Below are 20,066 nucleotides of genomic sequence, written 5' to 3'. Positions count from 1 at the left end.
CTCATTCCCTTGTCCCCCAGCTCCGAAAAGCTTCCCTCCTTTTCCAGGGTGGGCTGGTTCTCAGGCTTTGCCTGAAAATCTTCATCTTGAAAATCCAAAGTCCTTGCCCCGTTTTGCCCTTCCTCCTCATGATTAGACAAATCTACCCGAGCAGACTGTAATGTGTGCAAGATGGGCTCCCTCGCTACACTTTTGTTGGTGCTGCTGCTGAACAAGGCCATGCGTTCCCAGGTTCAGTCCAATGGAGCACTTATATTTTGAATTTTAGGTAGTGAGTGCAATTGTATAAAGACTAACCCTGCAAAGGTTTGGAAGATGAATTACTGAATAGCATAGGCTGTAATGCTCTACTCGCTTTCCTGGGAGTCTGGTTCACTGTAATCAGTGGAGTTTACATTACAAGTTGCCATGTATAAGACTGCGCCGACAAGCTGTGTGTGTGCGTGTGTGTGTGTGCAACAAAGAGAAGCAAAGAAACCAAAGCCACGGGCCAGAGAGGGACCACCATAAGACTACACATGGAAAGTTCACAAAAATAGGTAATTATCATTTAATTTCAGAAGGACTTGCAAAAATGGTGCGGGACATTTTCCATTGTCATTTCTGGCCACATCAATGAAATAAGAGCCAGCTCAGTCCTGGATAAATCTCCATTTCCCAAACAGCTTACTTGGCAGATATAAAAGGCTATTTACATTTCCAGGTGATTTGGACGTACAACTCTCTGTCCCCACTCCCTGTGGAAATAACTTATCACAGCCCTGGACCCACATAAAGGGAAGAGAGCTCTAGCTCCTGATAACCTGGCCAGTTTTGCTGCTTATTGCATTGGCTTGCTTCACAAGCTTGAGATGCTGACCTTCTGAAAGTAGAGTCGAGCTCAAATGGCATTAGTCACAGTGCTGTCTTTTTATTATGCATATTTCAAATTTAAATCTGTAACAAGATGGTTGTGAATCAAGACCACAACCATTTCCTGTAATGAAATTAAAGCTGCCTTGAAAAATAAGAGCAGAAGAAGAGTAAAATGCAAAAACAAAATAAAACTCTCCACCAGTCAAACAGAAAAAAGGAAAGAAGAACCCATAAAAAGGAAGTGTCTATACAGTGAAAATAAGTGCATAAAAATAAAATGCATAAAATGCATAAATTCTAATTAAACAAAATTTTAATTCACATGCAAGTGGTAATTCTGATTCTTAACTGTATCGCTCAAGTAAAGGTGGGACCTCACATAGCTGAATTAGCCTTCATTTAGTCAAATAATTTCCTTCTGAGAAGAACTGTTCCAGTGTATGTAATTCTCTTCATCTAGTCTCCTCCCTAGATGTGGGATTCTGAATCACCTGGATATGGTAAGTTTCCATTGTTCATGTGTTCAGGTTGGGAGATTTTATTAAGATTGTTGAATGTATGTTCTTTGTTTCAGGTTTTAGCAGAGGTGGGCAAACTCTCCAAAGCTTCCCTCAGATTACTCTGGAAATTACCTGAGATTTTCCTCCCTCAAACTGGAAGTTCATGGGTAATCTTTGTTTTCCCCACTAAACTAGGCTAAGGATTCAGAAAAATCACCAGCCCAACCATTCTATTCTCCCTCTGTCCCTTACAAGCAAATGGAGCAACATCACTTCACTCAGGAGGGAGGGATTCTTGCAAAGGCAATGCTTGAGGTTCCTCACCCCTCCAAGGTTACCCCCTATATGAATTTTGCCCCTACCCTCATTAGTTGCTTCATTGCTTTAGCTTGCACTAGGGGAAAATGTGCCAAAATAAATGCCAAAAGGTAAGGCTCAAGTTGTGTAGAAATATCAGCCGGTTGTCCAATTTTATTCCAGTTACATGACTTTACATTAAAAAAATGTAAAGTCAGTTAAAATTGAAAAGAGCATGTATACTTGCTTTGGGTATCAAGCAGAGGATGGTCTGCTTACAAATACTTTACCTGTGTTCACTTTTACTTAGACATATTTTCCAGGAATGAATCAAAGGCAGAACTGAGTTAAAAGAGAATAAATAGCTCATGACAAGATTAAGGTCCCTTCATTTATCTCCCTTCCATTCCAGGGCAAGTGATCATGAAAATGATTCCAAGGCTCTTTTAACTGGCAAATGCAACTCAGAACTCAGTAGAGAAACACAACTGTAAAGTTACATACAGCATGGGAATTGTGAATGAACCCTAATTGCTAGCAAGGCCTATGTGGCTAAAGCATCTTGGAATCCCTTATGTCAGCAGAGTTACAGTTGTATTTTATGTAATAGATGAAATGCAGAACATTTATTTTGGGACCTGCAAAGGCACAGATGCAATTAACATAGGGACCAAAGAATAAAATAAGTGACATCCGTTTCATACAAATTGTATGCACTCCATATGTTTTGTGTGTCCTTATTCAGACCATGAAGTGGTGTAGGAGATGCTGCCACAGCATAGCTGCTTCCCAGGCTGCTTTAGTACGTAAGAGGAAAAATGACCATGTGGGTGGTCTGACTGTAGCGTTTCCCACACTAACATTTCTCCGCTCAGCAGGCAGCCAGGCAAAGTAACTCTGTCTCGTGAATAAGATACTGGTTCACTTTCCTCAAAAGTTACCAGGATGGTCAAGAAAGCAGCCACAGGGTGCTGAAGGCTGTGCTGCATGTTTGCTTGTTTTGATGATCAGAACTCAAGTATGCCTGGGGAGCGAGGACCAACATTCCTAACAATGAAAGTTGCATCCTTTTCATGTATGCCCATTGTCTTTGCTTCCAGATCTATTTCTGGTTTTGCACCATCCTTCCCCCTCTCCACCCATTGATTCTGGGTATTCTTAGTGGCAAGAGTTGCATGGGCAATACAAGCGAGTTTTAGGCTCACACAATGAACATGACAATTGCCTAGACACTGTTGGATGTTAGATGAACCACACAGTTTATAAGGACAAGAGCGGACCTGTTCATTCAGAAGAACTAGACCTTGGATTTGTATACTAAATGGATAAGTTCTTGCTCTAGAACATATTCACAAACAAGCAATTCTATTATGTGTATTGTTGTTGTTATGTCCCTCAAATCAAATGGCAACCTTATGAAGGAAAACCTTCCAAAATGTCCAATGACAGCCTTTCTTAGCTGTTCCAAATTCAAGTCTGTGGGTTCTTTAAATGAGTCAATCCATCTCATATTTGGCGTTCCTGTTCCTCTTCTGCCTTTGATTTTCCCTAGCATGTTTGTCTTCTTCAGGGAGTTTTGCCTTCTGATATTGTGTCCAAAGTATGAATTTTGTCATTTTTTGCTTTTAAGGAAAGCTCTGGCTTGATTTAATCTAGGACATACCTGTTGCCTTTCTGTTGGTCCAGGTTACTCACGAACATATCATCTAACAGATGCATCAATATTATCCCCATCAGGTTTTTTTTTTTCATTTTTCAGTCTTCACATTTATGCATACTAATGTGTAAGTAAGATTGTATGTAAGCTGCCCAGAGAGCCTATGGCTAATCAAGCAGCATATAAATCAATAATTGGGAATACAATACTGTGGATGAACTTGGCCTTGGTCTCCTGTGACAATCCCTTATGAGATGGCCTTTCTTATTTTTTCCATTGCTGCCCTTCCAGGTCTCAGTCTTTTTCAAATTACTTTGGCTGCAGTCTCCGTTTGAAATGATAACCGAGCCAACGTATGTAAAAATTTTCACAATTTCAATTTATTCATTGTTAACAGTGCAGTTCTGTAATTCTTCTGTTGTCAAGTTTTTTGTTTTCTCAATATTCAGCTGCAGTCCTGCTTCCACACTTGCTTCTTTTACTTTCATCAGGAGTTGTTTCAATTTCCTGCTGCACTCTGTCAATTGTCATCTGCATATCTTAAATTACTGATGGATCTTCCTGCAATTTTCACTCTTTCCTCTTATTCTATTCCAGCTTTTCTTATGATATGTTCCGACAGGAAATAAAATACACCTTTGTCTGATGCCTTTGTCTTTGGGAAACTATTCTGTTTTTCCATATTCTGTCCACACAGTAGCTTCTTGTCCATGATAAAAGGTACACATCAGAACAATCAAGTGCTGGGCCGCACCCATTTCTTTCAGATACATCCAAATCTTCTCATGATCCACATAGTTAAAGGCTTTGCAATAGTCTATAACACAGAGACTGATCTTCTGAAAATTTTTGGTGTAGCCAACATATATCTCCAATATGATCTTGAGTGCCTCTTCCTTTTTAGAATCCAGACTGAATGTCAGATATGCATCCAAGAGATTATATGCGTTAAGCTAGAGTGTTTAGATACACTGATTACCAGAAATGCTGAATTTCTATAACCAGTAGAGACCTATAGAAATGCACCACACAGTTGCACAGATACCAAGAATGGCAGAGCTGACCCATTACCTATATGAATTTGACTCTGCAGGTCTATCTTATAAATGAAAGCCAGTTCACAGCTTATCTGAGTTTATTTAGTTATTTAAAATATTTATATCCCACCCTTCATCAGACTATATCTCGTATAGTTTAAAAGGCAGTTTACCTGCACAAATCCTCCATTTCCAGATCTTGCTGTGGAAGTTGTAAGTTAAAACTGGGTTTGAAGTATTTTAAATGTACGATATATACATGCCAACAGAATTTAGTGGCTACCTCTGAGACTTGCTGTTTGCAATGTTAATTCTAAGTCACTGCAACATCTGAACCACTGCAACATTTGTAGCTAATTACATTCTGATAAATCAACAACCAGTCCTACACCAGTTTGCATTTACTTGTGAGCAGAAAGCATCCATAGGAAGGCAATGTTACTATATAATTGGAACAACTCCCTTGGCACTTTCTAAAAGTACCAGCAAAGACCATTTTTCCCCACAATAACTTATTTCCACAGTTTAGGAGATGACTGTGTGCAAACTTTATTCAGCAAATACAGCAAGCAAGAAATCCTAGTTCTCAAAAAGAATAATAATGGCACCATAGTTTCATTTAAGTTCCTACACTGTAGCCATAAGCACATCCATGATATAATAAGAATTAAAATGCTTATTTCTTTAAATGATCCTGTTTTCTTATGTGTGTTCTATTTTCCTGTCCTTTTCTTTCAATATAGAGTAAAATTCCCTAAGAAAAAAATTATAAAGCCAGACCGCCAATTTTTCTTCTATGTAACCATCTTCTAAACCCCATAAATGACTGCTCATTAGTCTGTCAATGTTTATAATGGCTTTCAAAACCGTAACAAGAATTAAAAATAGTTCAGTGAGCAGAAATGGACATTAATTTGTCATACTTAAATATGAATGCTTGAATGAGCGATCCTCAGTCCCCCGCCCCCTCTGCCCCAAGTTCCAAAATCAAATGCTTGCTAATTTATTGCTTGCTACCTGTACCTTACCCATCAAGAACTGCTTGAAAACAGTCTACCTAACTGAGTCATCTCAAGATGATTTATGTCTTAGGACAGACGACTGCCCTGTGACAGAAGAGACAGTGGAACAATGAGAACATTCTGCTGCTTAAATGTTGTTTTGTTCTGGAAGAACAAATCAAGGACTGATTGTAAGAAAAGGGCAGACACAAGGTGGGGTGGGGGGAGAAAAGCTGATCTAACCCCAAAAGAGCAATGTCATGCAGAGTCTGTCTAAACATCAGAAAGAGATTAAAGGTTGAGAGTGTATGAAACATTTGTCCACTGAGTAACCTGCATGAGCTCTGAAGCAAAATTAACATAAGGTAGCACCCCACAAAGCAGCAACATCCCCTTGAAGTAATAAAGGGTCCGTGCTTCAAGAGGACCTAGCAGGTACATGGGAACCACCCCTGAAGTGTGTATTTTAGAATAAGAGAGCTTCAAACAAAGACCTTCATTTTGGTGCAGCATAAAAGCTCCAGCCAGCACACTCAGGAATTGTTTGTTCCATATTGTTTTCCTGTTAGATAATTGCATGAATTGTGAGATAAATCTCAAAAGACAACATTCTTTGTCCTATTTGTCTTTAAGATGAAAAAGGAGAACGTGGAAGAAAGGGAGCATGAGTTGTGCTTCCAAAGGAGTCCCACTCCTCAGTGCATTTGTTGTTATCACATGTGTAACCACCATAGGGTATATCTAAGCAGTCAAGAAGGAAAGGGAAGAATTTTGCAAGATTTATTCGACTTTGTTATATGAGATGCTAGCCGTGAAGAGCTTTCGTTAAACCTAAAGACTTTTATGAACATAAAATCAAATTAAACAGCACATTAAGGGTTCTATCTTCTCTGACTGATGTGCACGCGCAAACAACTCTCATTAACGATAATGGCAGTTACGCACGCGCATCAATCGGAGAACAGATCCCTAAGTGCTTTATTGTTTTTCCTGGAGATTTTTCTCTATTGGACTTTAATTAAGCTCCTGCTAGGCTTGCAAGTTTTCAGATTTTTAGGGCTTGTTTTTTCCCTAAGAAAACAAAAGTGAAATCAGCTTCTTTGCCAGATAAGCCCCCACCCACCTCCATTTGTTACAGTTTGCCAAAGATATCAAAATTTAAGGTCTGTTAGAAGTGAGACAACTAGAGTTACCTTCAAAGTGCTTGTTATCCTAAACCGGGTTTGCCAACTGACCACTCAAAAAAGAAAGAAAGGAAGAAAGAAAGATGCCCCGGCCTGTTCCTGCGACTTAACAGCAGCTTGATTTACACAAATCAGCAGGTGAAGCTTTTCAAGACATGGAGATAAGTATTATCACCTGCTATATAGCGAAATAAACATGCTGTTAAAAGCACAGCTGCAGGATAGCAAACCTAAGTTGGCAAGCAATTCAAACAAAGTGAAAGTGAGAAAGAAAAATGAAGATGCTATGAATACACATGCATTGTATTATTGGACATCATGGGGCAGATGTATAAACTTGGATCGCAGCAAACGTCCCTCAACCTGCACTGTTATTACACAAACTATTTCAATTATTTCTCTTAAAGACATGAATTCATCATCTTGTAATTTATGAATATTAATCCTGACTAGCAGTCGTATGTTTTGGGTGCATGAATTATGAGCATAACATGTCTAATTACGAAACAACACCTATGCACTTGCCTACTTCTCTCACTGCGCCGAGCTCCTGTAAGACAGACAGTTTCCTTAAAACAGATAGACAAAAGCTGAAGCAATTCAAATAAGAAGTAGATGTGGAAAGGCTAGAACAGGTAAAACAACATTTGGGATGCATCGTCCTCCATTTGGGGCACTTTTTTAAAAGCACATAGGCTATTTAATTAACTGCTACTGTATGTGATGTACTTACTTATTGCCTCCACAAACTGTTCAAAGAAGCAGTATGGGAACAGTGGCTCAGGCAGCTCTCTGAAAAACATCTTGAGTGCTCCGGTGACAACGTGGATGTCCTCCCACTGGCTGTCGTCCAAATTCAGCTTCTCTTCTGGGAAAACATGAGGAGAAATGGAACAACTGGTTTTAATGAAACAATTACAAGACACTAATTATTATGTTAATGTTTGCCTACTATCATCAGCAACCGTTAACAGCCTTCTGCACCTAGAGGTTTGGTGCTGTGCATGGTTTCCCCCCCCCTTTTCTTTTCTTTTTTTCTTTTTCCGTAGGAAGAGAACATTTTCAATGGAATACCATCTGTAGGAATGCAGCTAACAAAAAAACAAGAGGCACAAAGAGACAGTAGCATTGACACAGTATGTCAGATACATTTATTCCCATAATGCATCAGTAGGAAAAATTAGCATCACAGCTCAACATGATTCAAAGCTGTTTGGTTTCGAGGCCGAGGGGCTAAGAGTTGCCAATGATGCCCGGCTCCAGGGACTGGCCTAAAGGCCTTGCCGAGCCAACAGGAGACATATGCTAAACATGGCAAAACAAAATGAGTTATTGCTTTACATGTGTTAGTCTTGCTATGTACAAGGGAATAATGGGCAAGACTTTTCTTCTTCTTCTTTTCCTGAATATAATTTCAGCTAGGAATTCAGCAGAGTGTTTAGAGGAATGGTGTGTGTGTGTTTGGGGGCAGAGATATTAATTCTTCCTTGCTGCTTCAAAAATATTTTGTTTGGTTTTTCAACTCTGGGAGGAGGGTTTGCCCAGCAACAATATTAGACAGACCCCTGTTGGCCTACCTAGGCTATGCAAAGCTGTCAAAAATGATAACACGCTAAAGACAAACCACAAGTGCTTGCAAAACTGATTTTCTCAACAACAGAAATCTTTTCTTTTGAAGCCTGACTGAGCTGGAAAATTTAAATATAAAAGGGGAAGAAATGCAAAAAAAATTCTAATAAAAAGATGGGGTGATTATTACTTTGCTTTCCTTTGAATGCTTATTAGAAACATCTGGTATTATTATTAGGCTACAATAAACAACAGAATCACAGACCTGACAAAACTCTGAAGAACTGAAAACGGTTGTCACTCTGAATTAAAAGGAAGCAAAGTTCTTTACAATATCACCTGTTCTAGAAATGGATAGAATTCATAACAATGTGATATTGCTTTTACTTAAGAGATATTTTCACTCTTTATGCTAGTGGATATCTAACTAATAGATTACTACTGGAAGAAAAATAATCCAAACGTCTTAAAAAGACAATACTGGCAATTTCAACCAAAAGTTGACTAGGGCTTTGTCAATTTGTATTGTCTTTTTGGAAAAACATTGGGGATCCTATGGAGCCACCCCCACCCCATATAGAACAATTATTATTTTCTCTATGAGGAATTTGCTGATCCTAAAAATTCTTTTCAAATAAGCAAGAGACTACAGTACAGACAGAAAAGCACACTTTTTATTGGTTCTTCTTAAAAGAAGAAGAAAAAACAAATACTCTGATTTTTTTATCCACATAAAAAATACTTTGCTCTTGAAATTGAATTAGAAGAGTGGATTGAAACAACAACAAGATCAGATTTGATTGATTGTATTTTGACAATTAGCCTTTTATTTTTTTCCACACACCATTGAAATAGACAGACAGCATCTTAGCAGGCCAGTTTTACACAGTTATCTGCTCACAATAGCATCAAAAAGAGAGACCTGATGGGGTTTACTGCCACTTTAAAGAACAGGGTGGGTTTTCACATTGTTGAAATCTGTCAGATATTTTGAAATGTCCCTCTCACTATGGTGCCACACCCCCTGCGTGCCCTTATAATAAAATTGGTTTTACTCCTGATTAAATCATTTTCTCCCTACCCACTCCCATACTTCTCATAATGGACCTGTGTGCACTACAGCTGGTGTTCTTCCCATGGTACCAATTCTTACTTTATCTTTTAAGCACTTTGCTGCTAAGATCTCATGCAGAGTGCTTATGCTTTGTTAAGAGCTTCATTCTTAGAGAAATAGCTTAACACATGTTCTAAAAATGTTGTACAACTTATTGCTTAAAACACATTTCGGAAATATATAAGTACTGTAGTTCTGGCACGAAAACCTTTAAGTGGAAATTAAAAAAAAAACACCTTTATTTGGCTTGGTAGGTTTTTTCCTCTTTCTTTCTTTCTTTCTTTCTTTCTTTCTTTCTTTCTTTCTTTCTTTCTCTGTGCATTTGGTTTATACATCTAAAGTGGAATGAATCGATTCAAAGACTACCAAGAATTGTCTCCCAGATTGTTGCATGGTTTCAAGCTCTTCGAAGAAATGTGTTAGGAATGATCATCTTGAAAGCAAAGGGTGTCAATATACCCTGAAGCAATAAAGTGTCATAAAAAATGTTTGTTAAGAGGGAAGCACGCCAAATTAAAAGGGCAAAAAAAGAATTGCAATTAAAAGGTAATGTTCAGATATTTATTATTAGCCAAGGTCTCAAGGGGGACCTAAAGGAGGACCTCTGTGGAGAACTGTCAGTTGCAAGAAGGTGTGCATGCATGCATACCACTGCAAGCACGATGGCAAAGTTGCTTGGCTGTATCAGGTGAGTTAGCAGGCAGCTTGACTTTGATCACAATGTATTTTGTGCATTGTCACTTATCATTCATTCTGTCATCTGCCCATTGACAGAATCAGTTTCTTTCCTCAGAATCCTTTCCTTTCAGTTTAGTTGTGCTAATTTATATTAGCACTAATGCACATTAGCACAAGTGTACATTAACATAAATGTGCTCTTCCACAAATGTCCTAATGCTTGTTAGTTAATGCAAATAAAAGCAAATCCCTCACAAAAGTGAAAAACTGATTCCCAGTAACCTGAAGAAAGCTAGTCAGCTGCAGAACATGTGGGCCTAGGAAAGTCTTGGCAATTATAGGCGGCCTATAAATATAAACAAACAAACAAACAAACAAACCTCTGCACTCATTTGAATCTGTGGTGGATTTCTCTAACATTCTTCATATGACTTTGCAAGACATTTAGATCTTTTGAGGAACAAAATAATAATAGTGGCAACAAAGAACCTGCAGCAAAGTTATTTTCACTCTAACAGGAGTTCCAGTTGTGCATTCCTCTTTGTTATTGATTCAAAGTAGCTAAATCATCGTCAAAAACTCTCCCTCCCTCCTGCCCCCACTGAGTACAAGTCAGCCATCATTGGGCAGTTTTGGGAGAGGGTAGAGCCCTTAGGTATTTAAAATGCACACACACATCTTCTGCAAGTTTCTCTCCAGCATGTTGATAGTTGTCCTGTACTGGGTCCATTTCTGTTGGCAGGTGGACAATTAGACCAGGATTAGACACGATAGCAGTGACAACAAGAAAATCGGAATTTTCACTTGGCCCTAAAGCTCCCTGGGTCACTTCAGCCTCTGCAAACAATCCTTTTAGGAGGAGCATTTATCTTCACTGAGGGTCTGCTTGGGGCAGCAGGTTGGATACTTATATGGGGTGCTAGTCTGTCTGGGTCCATATAAGTTTAAATAGTGTATTTTTAAATGAATCCAGTGCTATAAACTGTCATGAGTTTCTAGAAAACATTCCTTCCAGAAGGTACCATTTTTCCCCAACAACTGCTCTGCATCTCGCAATGGGCCTGTGTAGTCCATCACTTGTGCTTTTCCCATGGTAACAATTGTTACTGCACCTTCAGGGTTAGTCAGGTGTGCATGGTTTTATCACTGTCAATTATGACAATATAAGCTGCTTTGTGAGCTCTTGGTCATGGTACGGAAAAAGTAAAAATGGATAAACAAACACAATATTCTGAACATTTTCAGAAAAGATCTTCAATCTGAGAATTCACTGGATATTTTGCTCTGGTTGAGATTCAGTACTGGAGTATAAGTAGCTAAGGGCCACTTCTAATGCAACTTTTTAATGAGCACATATTTTTAAAAAATGGCTTTTAAATTATTAAAAGCTGAGCAGTGAATATGTAAAATGTCATTGCATATTGGATAATCATAAGTCTCATTAATTAATTAAAATATTTATATCCCTTCTTTCCCATCTCACAAGATGCTCACGGTGGCTAAAAACAGTATAAAACAATCATACAATTCAATGACAACAACAAAGCAAACCAAATCATATAGAAGATATTCAGCAGCAAAATTCAGCAAAATTTAGAAGCCAGCTAAACCATACATTTACTGGAATAGAAGCAGCCTGGTAGATGGATAGAAAGGATTCTGTGCAAAGGTGCAGTCCGTCAAATAGCCTGGTCCTAGATAACTGATCTCCATTGCTACTGGTCAGCATCACGGGACCAATGCCCCAGTAAGGGATCGATTGCCAACCTTAGAGCTCCCTTAGCCTTGCCACTTGTCCTGCTTGCTGTCACTGCCCTCTGTGAGTGAGTGAAGAGTGACATGAGCAAGGAGAAGGAACGGAAACCTCTAATCACTTCTTCCCCTAAGCAACTGTTGAGGATGGACTCAAAGGGCAGCTGAATGGACAGGATGATGGCAGTGAAAAGGCCAAGAGCCCACTGAGGGTAATTTGCAAAATCTGCCTTTAAAATCTTGAACCAGTGCCATGTCATCTGGTGTAATGGTCTCTAAGCCTTTGCTGGAATGATCTTTTGATTAGCAAGTGCACATATGAAGGTCCTTGTCAGCATCAAGGCCAAGCTACTGTCCAGATACAGTACTTCGTAGGCCACAATTTGGCTTTTTCTTGGTTAGATGACCACATTATGGCACAAATAGCTGAGATTTCCAGGAGAGGCAACAACAGCATCAGCTACAGTGTATTTGCTTCTTTCCAGATGTTGAACTGTCCTCTCTCTCCTTTGTCTCTTCAGGGTCTGTTGCTGGTTGACTTGTTATCTTGAGAGCCAGCTTGGAGAAATGAGATTTGGAGCTCTTTCAAGGATTCTCAAGGACCAAGAAGGAATATTGCTTCTCTCTTGATTTGTCTGATGCTCTCCCTTCTCTTTTTGTATTTATGTTTTTGTCCTGCAGCCAGAATTCTTTCCTTAAACTCTGATGCTGGGGTGCCAGAGACTGACTGAAGTTTCTCCCACTATGATGGCTGTCTACCTGGATCCCCTAATCCCAGTTTTGACTGCCTTACTCCAAACAGTGCTACTCAATCTAAACAATAATGCACCACAAACAGAGTGTACATGCAAGAAGATGTCTTGTCCTAACAAAAGGCTGACAGCAAGAAGTGGAATGCAGTGTATAACAACTGAGGAGTTCTATGCATGTAACCCAGAGACCCTTTTGGCTATTGGGTGGTATGAAATGAATGAATGAATGAAGTTAGAAAGAATGAATTATTCTGTCTGACCTTTGTCTGTTCAGCCCCCCTCCCACCACCCCACCCCACCCCACCCCACCCCACAAAAAAGTGTAAAGTGAATCACTCCTCAACCTTTCTCCTTGGCCAGTCAAATTGCTATATAGTTGAAAGTAGGAAGGTCACTGGCATGCTGGGTCACACCAAGTTCAGTCTAGTCTAGTTTTCTGTGTACAATGAAATGCAGACTTAGATGCCTCTGAAAGCTCAGAAAAAGGATGTTGGTGACAGAAATTATGATGCTTGTCCCCATGACTGGGTGTTTAGAGTTATGTTTCTCTTATAGGTATGTTGTTTCACCTAGCAATTGTGGTTTTTCTTCCAACTGTCCATCTTTAAGACCATATCCTGTCCATGTTGGCTCTCAGAAGATTAGCTGACCTATTACTGAACGCACAGACACAGAGCAGGAGTGAACAAGGTGCGCCACATCAAAGACACAATCAGATCAGATAACTTTCAATGACCAAAAACAAATGAAAGAAGACACAGGGTAGTGGAGAATATGAGCTATAATGGCTCTTACCAATAACAGAAACAGCATTTAATTTCTCTAGAATGTTGGCATCCATCAGTTCAAAGTAGTGACTGTTCAATAGAAAATTGATGAAACTACTGAACAGCATTTTGATGTAAATAAATGATAATGAAGATCCAACAACAAGAATGTTGCCTATGTATGTATCTACGCATCACTAGACTACCCATTTCCATGGTGCTTAGTACTAAATTAGTGAATAACTGTAACGAAAAAGCACATGTTCTTTGCCTGTTGGAGGGCTTTTATTTATTGCAGTTCTCTGAAACTTCAGTTCACTGACCTGAGGGCAAGCTGGAAAAACCCGGTACAGCTAATTTAAATCATAATTGGAATTAGAGGGAAATAAGATTACGCTGTGGCGTGCTCATTCTTGGAGTGACTCCACTGATACCCATTGAGTCACACACCGATCAGAGATGAACCCTGCCATTGTTTCTGCATGAAGAAGTCCACTATATTCAACAAAACCACAAGCGGCTCAGAACAAGTATGCACTGAAAACATCAACAACAGTTCAAAGGTTCTGAGACATGCTTAGCTCAAATTATACTTGATATGTTGCCATTTCAACATTATCCATACACAGATGGATATGAGCATGAAGGAAGCATGCAGGAACTTATTATCACACTATCATGGGCTTATCCACTCTTCACCTTCTCTGTGCACCATTTTAAGAATGTAGCACTGCCAGAAATAGTTATCATGTTGAGTGACTTTGACACCCTGATCTTACAGATATAAACAGCTGCAATATTACACACAGTATCTTGCACCACTGTTACTACAACAGCATTGTGTGCAAAGCAGCTGGGGCCAATTTACTCTGCTATTGGATTGCTTATTGGTTGCAGTCTCTTCTTAACATGCTACTACTGTGCTAGGACTTGATTGTGGAATGGAGAATAGATTTTGACTGATTCAAGCATTTTTCTGACAGAATAGATTGGATAAAGTTGACCATAAGGAGAGAAAATGGTCCTCACCAGCAGAAATACAGTATTTGACTCTGAATTCAAACTTGAGGGATTCCTGCCCTTCAAATACTCCTAAAGAGCAGTTTTCTACACAGAAATCTCCCACCCATTTTTATAGTTTGAAGAAATTACAACTCCCACCTGTTATTCTGTACATGCAAAATTGGCAGCCACAGAGGAAGAGCCCAAAGGAAGGCAGTTGTGGTCATATCTATGCATTGCTCAAGCTACTTTGGAAGCCATTTGCAAAGGGACCCGCGCCCCCCCAAACACATACTAAAAATGCAATTGTGGACTCAGCCTGCTTTGCGAGGTTAAGTCCATGCTATTGAGGGGTATCAGAGCTACTGTGCCCCCTCCCATGATTTGCAATCCCACTCTCAGGGGCGACAAATTTCAGAGTATTTAACTTAATTTCTCAGGGTACAATAGCCCAAAAGTTTGGACAGGCTTAGCATTGGTGATAACAGAAGGTCAGTGTTCCATTTTTTCTGCCAGTTGAGTGCTGCTGTCTGTATCAGTAACAGCAGATCCCTGCCCAGTTGTCCACATGCCCTTGGTACAAATTGTTGTTGTCTATTCTGGGAGGAGAATGGCAGCCACAACATGCAAAACAGCACAATTACAGTAAAATAATGGCAATTTTGAGAAGAATAAGGGAAAGCCAGTCATTAACTATCCTTACAATGGGGAACTGACCAGTGCTGTGTCACATTGAAAAGAAACACTTAGGGTGTGTTTCTATGCATATTTAGACAGAAAAAAAGTCCTACACGTTCCAGCATGCCCCAGCCATACTGACGGGCATGCTGGGACCTGTAGGACACTTTTCTCTCTAAGTGTACATAGGGTTGCACCTTACAGACAATGGCCAGGAGGCAGAAGCTATGCATTAGAACTGCCAGGAACTTTTGTTAAATGGGAATTACCCCTAAATAATACAGAAGGATCTTGGAAGAGAGCAATGTTTTGATATTCCAAGGTGCTGAATCCATACTTAAGCCTAACCTTCCCCGCTTCCTTTTTATTTTTAACAGAACAGAACATAAATACAAACAGCTGAGATATGATATGCTATGATACAATACAATATCAAAATATATCAATAATATTAACATCTACTACCCAAGTGATAACTAAAAAAGACACAACACAAAAAAAATCATGCACCTGCTCCCCAGTAGACCAGTTTCTATCTCCATTTTACTTCACATAATATAACAATTAACAATATAGAATATACTTTAGTTATACCTGTATCTCCTCCAAAAGCTCAACCTTGATTCCATCTGGCTGCATTCTGGCTAAACATAAAACCAGATTAGGGACCCAGTCCTTCATTCCAAAGAAACTGTTCCAATGTAGGTATACTCATGCTAATACATTGCAGCCACCCAGGGAAAAAAAGAAAGAAGTTTATAGAAATACACGGATGGGGAAAATTCTATACCCATCTCTGCTCCTAAGTTACTTGAAAGAGCAGATCCTTTTGGCAAATGAGAGACAGTTGGAATGATAACAGTTGAATGCTTTCAATATTGTTATTTTTATAGTTAGTTGTTAAAAAACCCAGTTAAGTTAGCACAAATTAGAATGAAAACTACAATCCTAAGGTGAGCTGAGTATTGAAATGGGCAAATACCCTCTTTTTGTTCACATTTTTGCAAGGGGGCTTTGCAAGGAAGGAAGTGAAGAGCTGGGATAAAACAGTGTCTCTTTGTCCAAGTTCATACCCACGATTTAAAAATATCTCCACCCTGCTTGTCATTTTAAAATGGGCTTTGCAATTAAAGCAGGGTGGCTCTAGGATCCTGACATACAGTTCTTTCATTCTTACTCCTTTCAACATTTTTAACACGGCTTCTGTTTCCATGTTGTCAATGGTCTTTTCATAGCACACAATGTTCCATAATATTTGGCAGACTTCTCCAAAAACCTGATTCACTGTCTTCTTGTGATCCCTAGGTCAGGAATTATTCCAGACATAAAGTTCCCCAAAGGGTAAAACAAATTATTGCAATTAAGTTCCAACAGGAAAAAGATAAAGAAAAAAAGTAATTCATCCAATCATATTTGTAAGATATAAACTCAGCGTTCACATTTTTGTGTGATTTCCCACAAAAATGTTGCATTGTAGTTTATCCACTTTGAAGACTAAAATGGGTTTGCTGGTAAAAAATAAAATAGACATAACAGGGGATCAGAAGGACAAATTGAAAAGCACAGAGAACCAGAGTAAAACTTCATAATGAGCCTTGTAAGTTCTTTCTTTCAGTTGTTTGGTACAAAAAATATGTAATGAAACATCCTCTCATAATGGGCTGATCTTATGAACATTAAAACCAGTGGACAGAGCCTGACTGCAGTGACTGATTCAAAGCTCCAGAAGTCATTAAATAATTTGGCCACAAAGTGTTATTTAACTGTGTTCTGAAAAATTTCTGGATCCATATGGAACAATACTTTTTATCCAGTCTTCAACTTTCTTATATGGGAGTGAATGTCTACACTCTTATTCTGCCCAGTAGGGTGACTATGCCATCAGATGTATATGTGGAGGACATACATACAAAACCCAACGTACTTCTATCTGAAAACAAGATCAGGTTCTTTAAACTCTAGGCTGGATTAGTCTTTCTTCTTTTTTCCTCATGTGTAAGATGGGTGTATGGGTCATATCTAGACATGCCACCTACTGCTCCATCCGCTTAACATCCATACATGTATATAATTTCTGAGTAGGGTATATGCAGTACAATCCAATACATCTGGACTAAAATCACCTGGTTGATTTCTGAATTTCATTAGGGAATTCCTTTGCTTCTGAAACCTACAATTACGGATTATTTGCGCTGAAATGCTATTCAAATTATTACCATGTGTGAAAATCCACACATTTGCACAGGGAGAGGATCAGAGGCAAAATATAATCTGAACCATGCTATGGAATCAACTTTGCGATTGGTGCCACATGCACACAGATTAGCTATGGGACTCTTCTGTGAAGCACCACAGCACTGTTCCTGCATTTGGCATTATGATGGGAAGGGAGTTGTTCACAAATATTGTATATTTTAAATAGATTCAAGTTTAAATTTATATTGAAGCTTTAACCTTCCATAGGAGTGTGATGGAATAATGCAGTAAACAACTTACAGTGGAATCTTATCTGTGTCTACTCAGCAGTAAGTCCCACTGAGTTCACTGAGGCTTATTTACAGGTCCATGAGTACAGTGTTACAATTTAAGATGACTATTGCATACTTGAGTGTCAGTGTGGTATAGATTGCTGGACTGGGACTTGGGAGAACTGGGTCCTAGTTGCCACTCAGCCATGAAACTATCTGGATAACTTTAGATCAGTCACAAACAGATCACCTTCACAAGCTTGTAGTTGTGAAAATAACATGGAGAGGGTGAGAGCCTTGTAAGCCACTTTGGCTTCCTTGGAAGAAGTAGATGGGGTATAAAAGTAATGCAATAATAATCAATTATAATGATAATCATGAAGGGAAAATGCTTTCATGTTGAATATAGTGTGATGATTACCAAAGTAGAATAAAGTTGATGGTGTAAACTTCCTAAATGACTGTATCATAATGGCTAGTTTCACATTGTGAATCCATTTTGGATTATTTGACCAAAGATAAGACTTCAATGGACTTACAGTATCAGTCATTGCTTTACCAGTGCCACAAAAGGGAATTGGAATTAATTGGATGAGGTTAGTCTCCACCCACTGATTGTAGAAAAGTCTCAAGCTGTAACTATTTCAAACAGACTACATCTCTCATCAACCAAGGGATTTGCACTTCAACTTGCCACCAAGGCTTAATTTCTCTGCAGCACTCTCCTTTGGTTTGGAAGAGGTCATGGAAAAACTTCATTCAAGTTTATCCGCACTGATAGGGCAACTCTCTTCATTACTTTAAGCTACTTTATGTAGCCGCTATGTTTCTCTGCATCTTCTGGGAAGCCTTGCTTTCACTGTTGTCAACATGGTATGCTGTGTGACTTTGGCAGGGTGAAGAGGTAGGAGAGAGGCTGGAGAAAGACTGGTGCTGAGATTGCTGATGGCACATTCATAAGTGACATTATATGGCCTTAATTTCTTACAATACTATTTTAATGAATTCAGAAACCCAAGTACAAAAGGATAGATTCAGATGATGATGCCTTGGTTTTGGAACAAAGAGATCATTTGGTTTCATTTGAGGGTATCTTCCCTGAATGAGATTGGATACTGAACTGGGTGGGATGAGGGGGAGAATAGTGTTTTGACTTTCCTTGCCACATAATTTGCACACTTGAGATAACTGGGACTATTTGTTCCACACACATCTTTTTGGTGCACCTGTCCTCCATCTGATCCACAAGGGGTACATGGTTCTTTGTACCCTTCTTCTAACAGCCTCTCTTGATATCATCTCATCATTCTGGGAGGGGCTGCAGTGTGGTTCCTAACTGGAAGCCCTAGGACACCTCAGAAGAACTCATGATGTGACTCCTTCCATCTCCAAACCTACCTCACTGTTCTTAAAGAATTGTGCTAACATGGGAAGCGGTTGTTTCGCTCTTTCCTCACTGAGACCTCTGCACAATTATTTGCATTGTGTAGAAAGGAAATGTGCTACAGTATGTCTCATAGCACAAGGCTAAAATGAAAAGAGTTACTTAGATTCCAATTGTACCAGAAATGCATTGATTCTATTTATATCCTGCCTTTTTTCATTTTCTAAGAACTCAATGAAGCTTACATAATTCTCCTCTTCTCAATCTTATCCTCATAGCAACAACCCTGTGAAGTATGCTGGGGTGAAAGAATGTGACTGGCACAAAGGGAGACCAGGTGAGCTCCATGGCTGAGTGGGGACTAGAACCCAGATTGCCTGAGTCCCAGGCCAGCACTCTTATCCACTACACCACAGTGGCTCTTCAATGCACACAGTAAGAAAGGTTGTTGCAATTCTGTTTCTCAGTCTTGCCAGTGTACCTGGAGATGTGTTATAAGCCCTTTCCCTGATATTTTAAGGGGGAATGATGCAGTACTCATTACCAGAGGTACTCATCCATTATCATTTTTGGTCAAGGGGATTGGCAGGGTTCTGAAGTACATCTAATACTTCTACAGCTTGTACCATGCTTTTGTCCAAAGATTATTGTAGAACCAAAGAATATGGTCCACATGCCTCTAAGAGGCAGCTGTCTATTATGCTGAAGTTAGCCATCAATGCAGATAGCCAGTGGTTGTGTGTGTTTGCCCCAATTCCGTCAGGGTCAGGAGGGCTCTTCCTAGTCTTATAAAGGTATCCTACAGAACCTATCATCCAATCACAGGCTGAGCTATTCTTGGACTGCCCATTTTTGCTTATCCCTTGACTGCTAACCCTGACAATATCATAGGAAATGAGGGTTCTACTGACCAACAGTCTACTCCTACAAGCCATTGCTTGTCTTCCCTTAAGTGGAATTCTTCTACTGAAGGCTAACTCTGCAGTGCTTGTGGCTGTGGCTGTATTTTCCCAGATTTATTTATAAAAACAGGTAGTCATGGAATCAGAACAAACTTTATTAATATAGAATTTTCTTATAAAAAGTGAATATGCAAACTCATCCACACTGATTGATGCGCTCAGTATTTTGATGTAGTTAAGCAGCAAATACTGAAGTCTGTTTTCTTCCTATTTCTTATGCTGCACCACCTGAGAAAGGACCTTGGCTGATTTTGATGCTAATGTAACTGCACCTGCTTCTTAGTACACTTCAGCTACCATAGGAAGTGTTTTTTGAGCCATCAGTTGGAAATACTGAAACCTTTGACACTGGTAATTCTACCAGTGGTAACAGAATTGCAGACTTTTTTTTAGTGCTTTTTTGTTATCA

The 20,066-nt window shown here is 39.3% G+C and overlaps 1 protein-coding gene across 2 annotated transcripts in view; it reads right to left on the bottom strand.

Moving 5' to 3' along the window:
• The window catches only part of ARHGAP15 (Rho GTPase activating protein 15), a 438,685-nt gene that overhangs the window by 72,706 nt on the left and 345,913 nt on the right, over nucleotides 1-20,066 (bottom strand). For both annotated transcript variants that reach the window (XM_044438196.1, XM_044438195.1), the window contains exon 12: nucleotides 7,265-7,399. In XM_044438196.1, coding sequence (XP_044294131.1) covers nucleotides 7,265-7,399 — 135 coding nt within the window. The remainder of the gene's footprint in view (nucleotides 1-7,264; nucleotides 7,400-20,066) is intronic.

The sequence above is a fragment of the Varanus komodoensis genome, unplaced genomic scaffold (assembly GCF_004798865.1).
Source record: "Varanus komodoensis strain SLA01 unplaced genomic scaffold, ASM479886v1 scaffold32, whole genome shotgun sequence".
NCBI classification, from domain to species: domain Eukaryota; kingdom Metazoa; phylum Chordata; class Lepidosauria; order Squamata; family Varanidae; genus Varanus; species Varanus komodoensis.
This window is presented reverse-complemented; position numbering and strand designations above follow the sequence as displayed.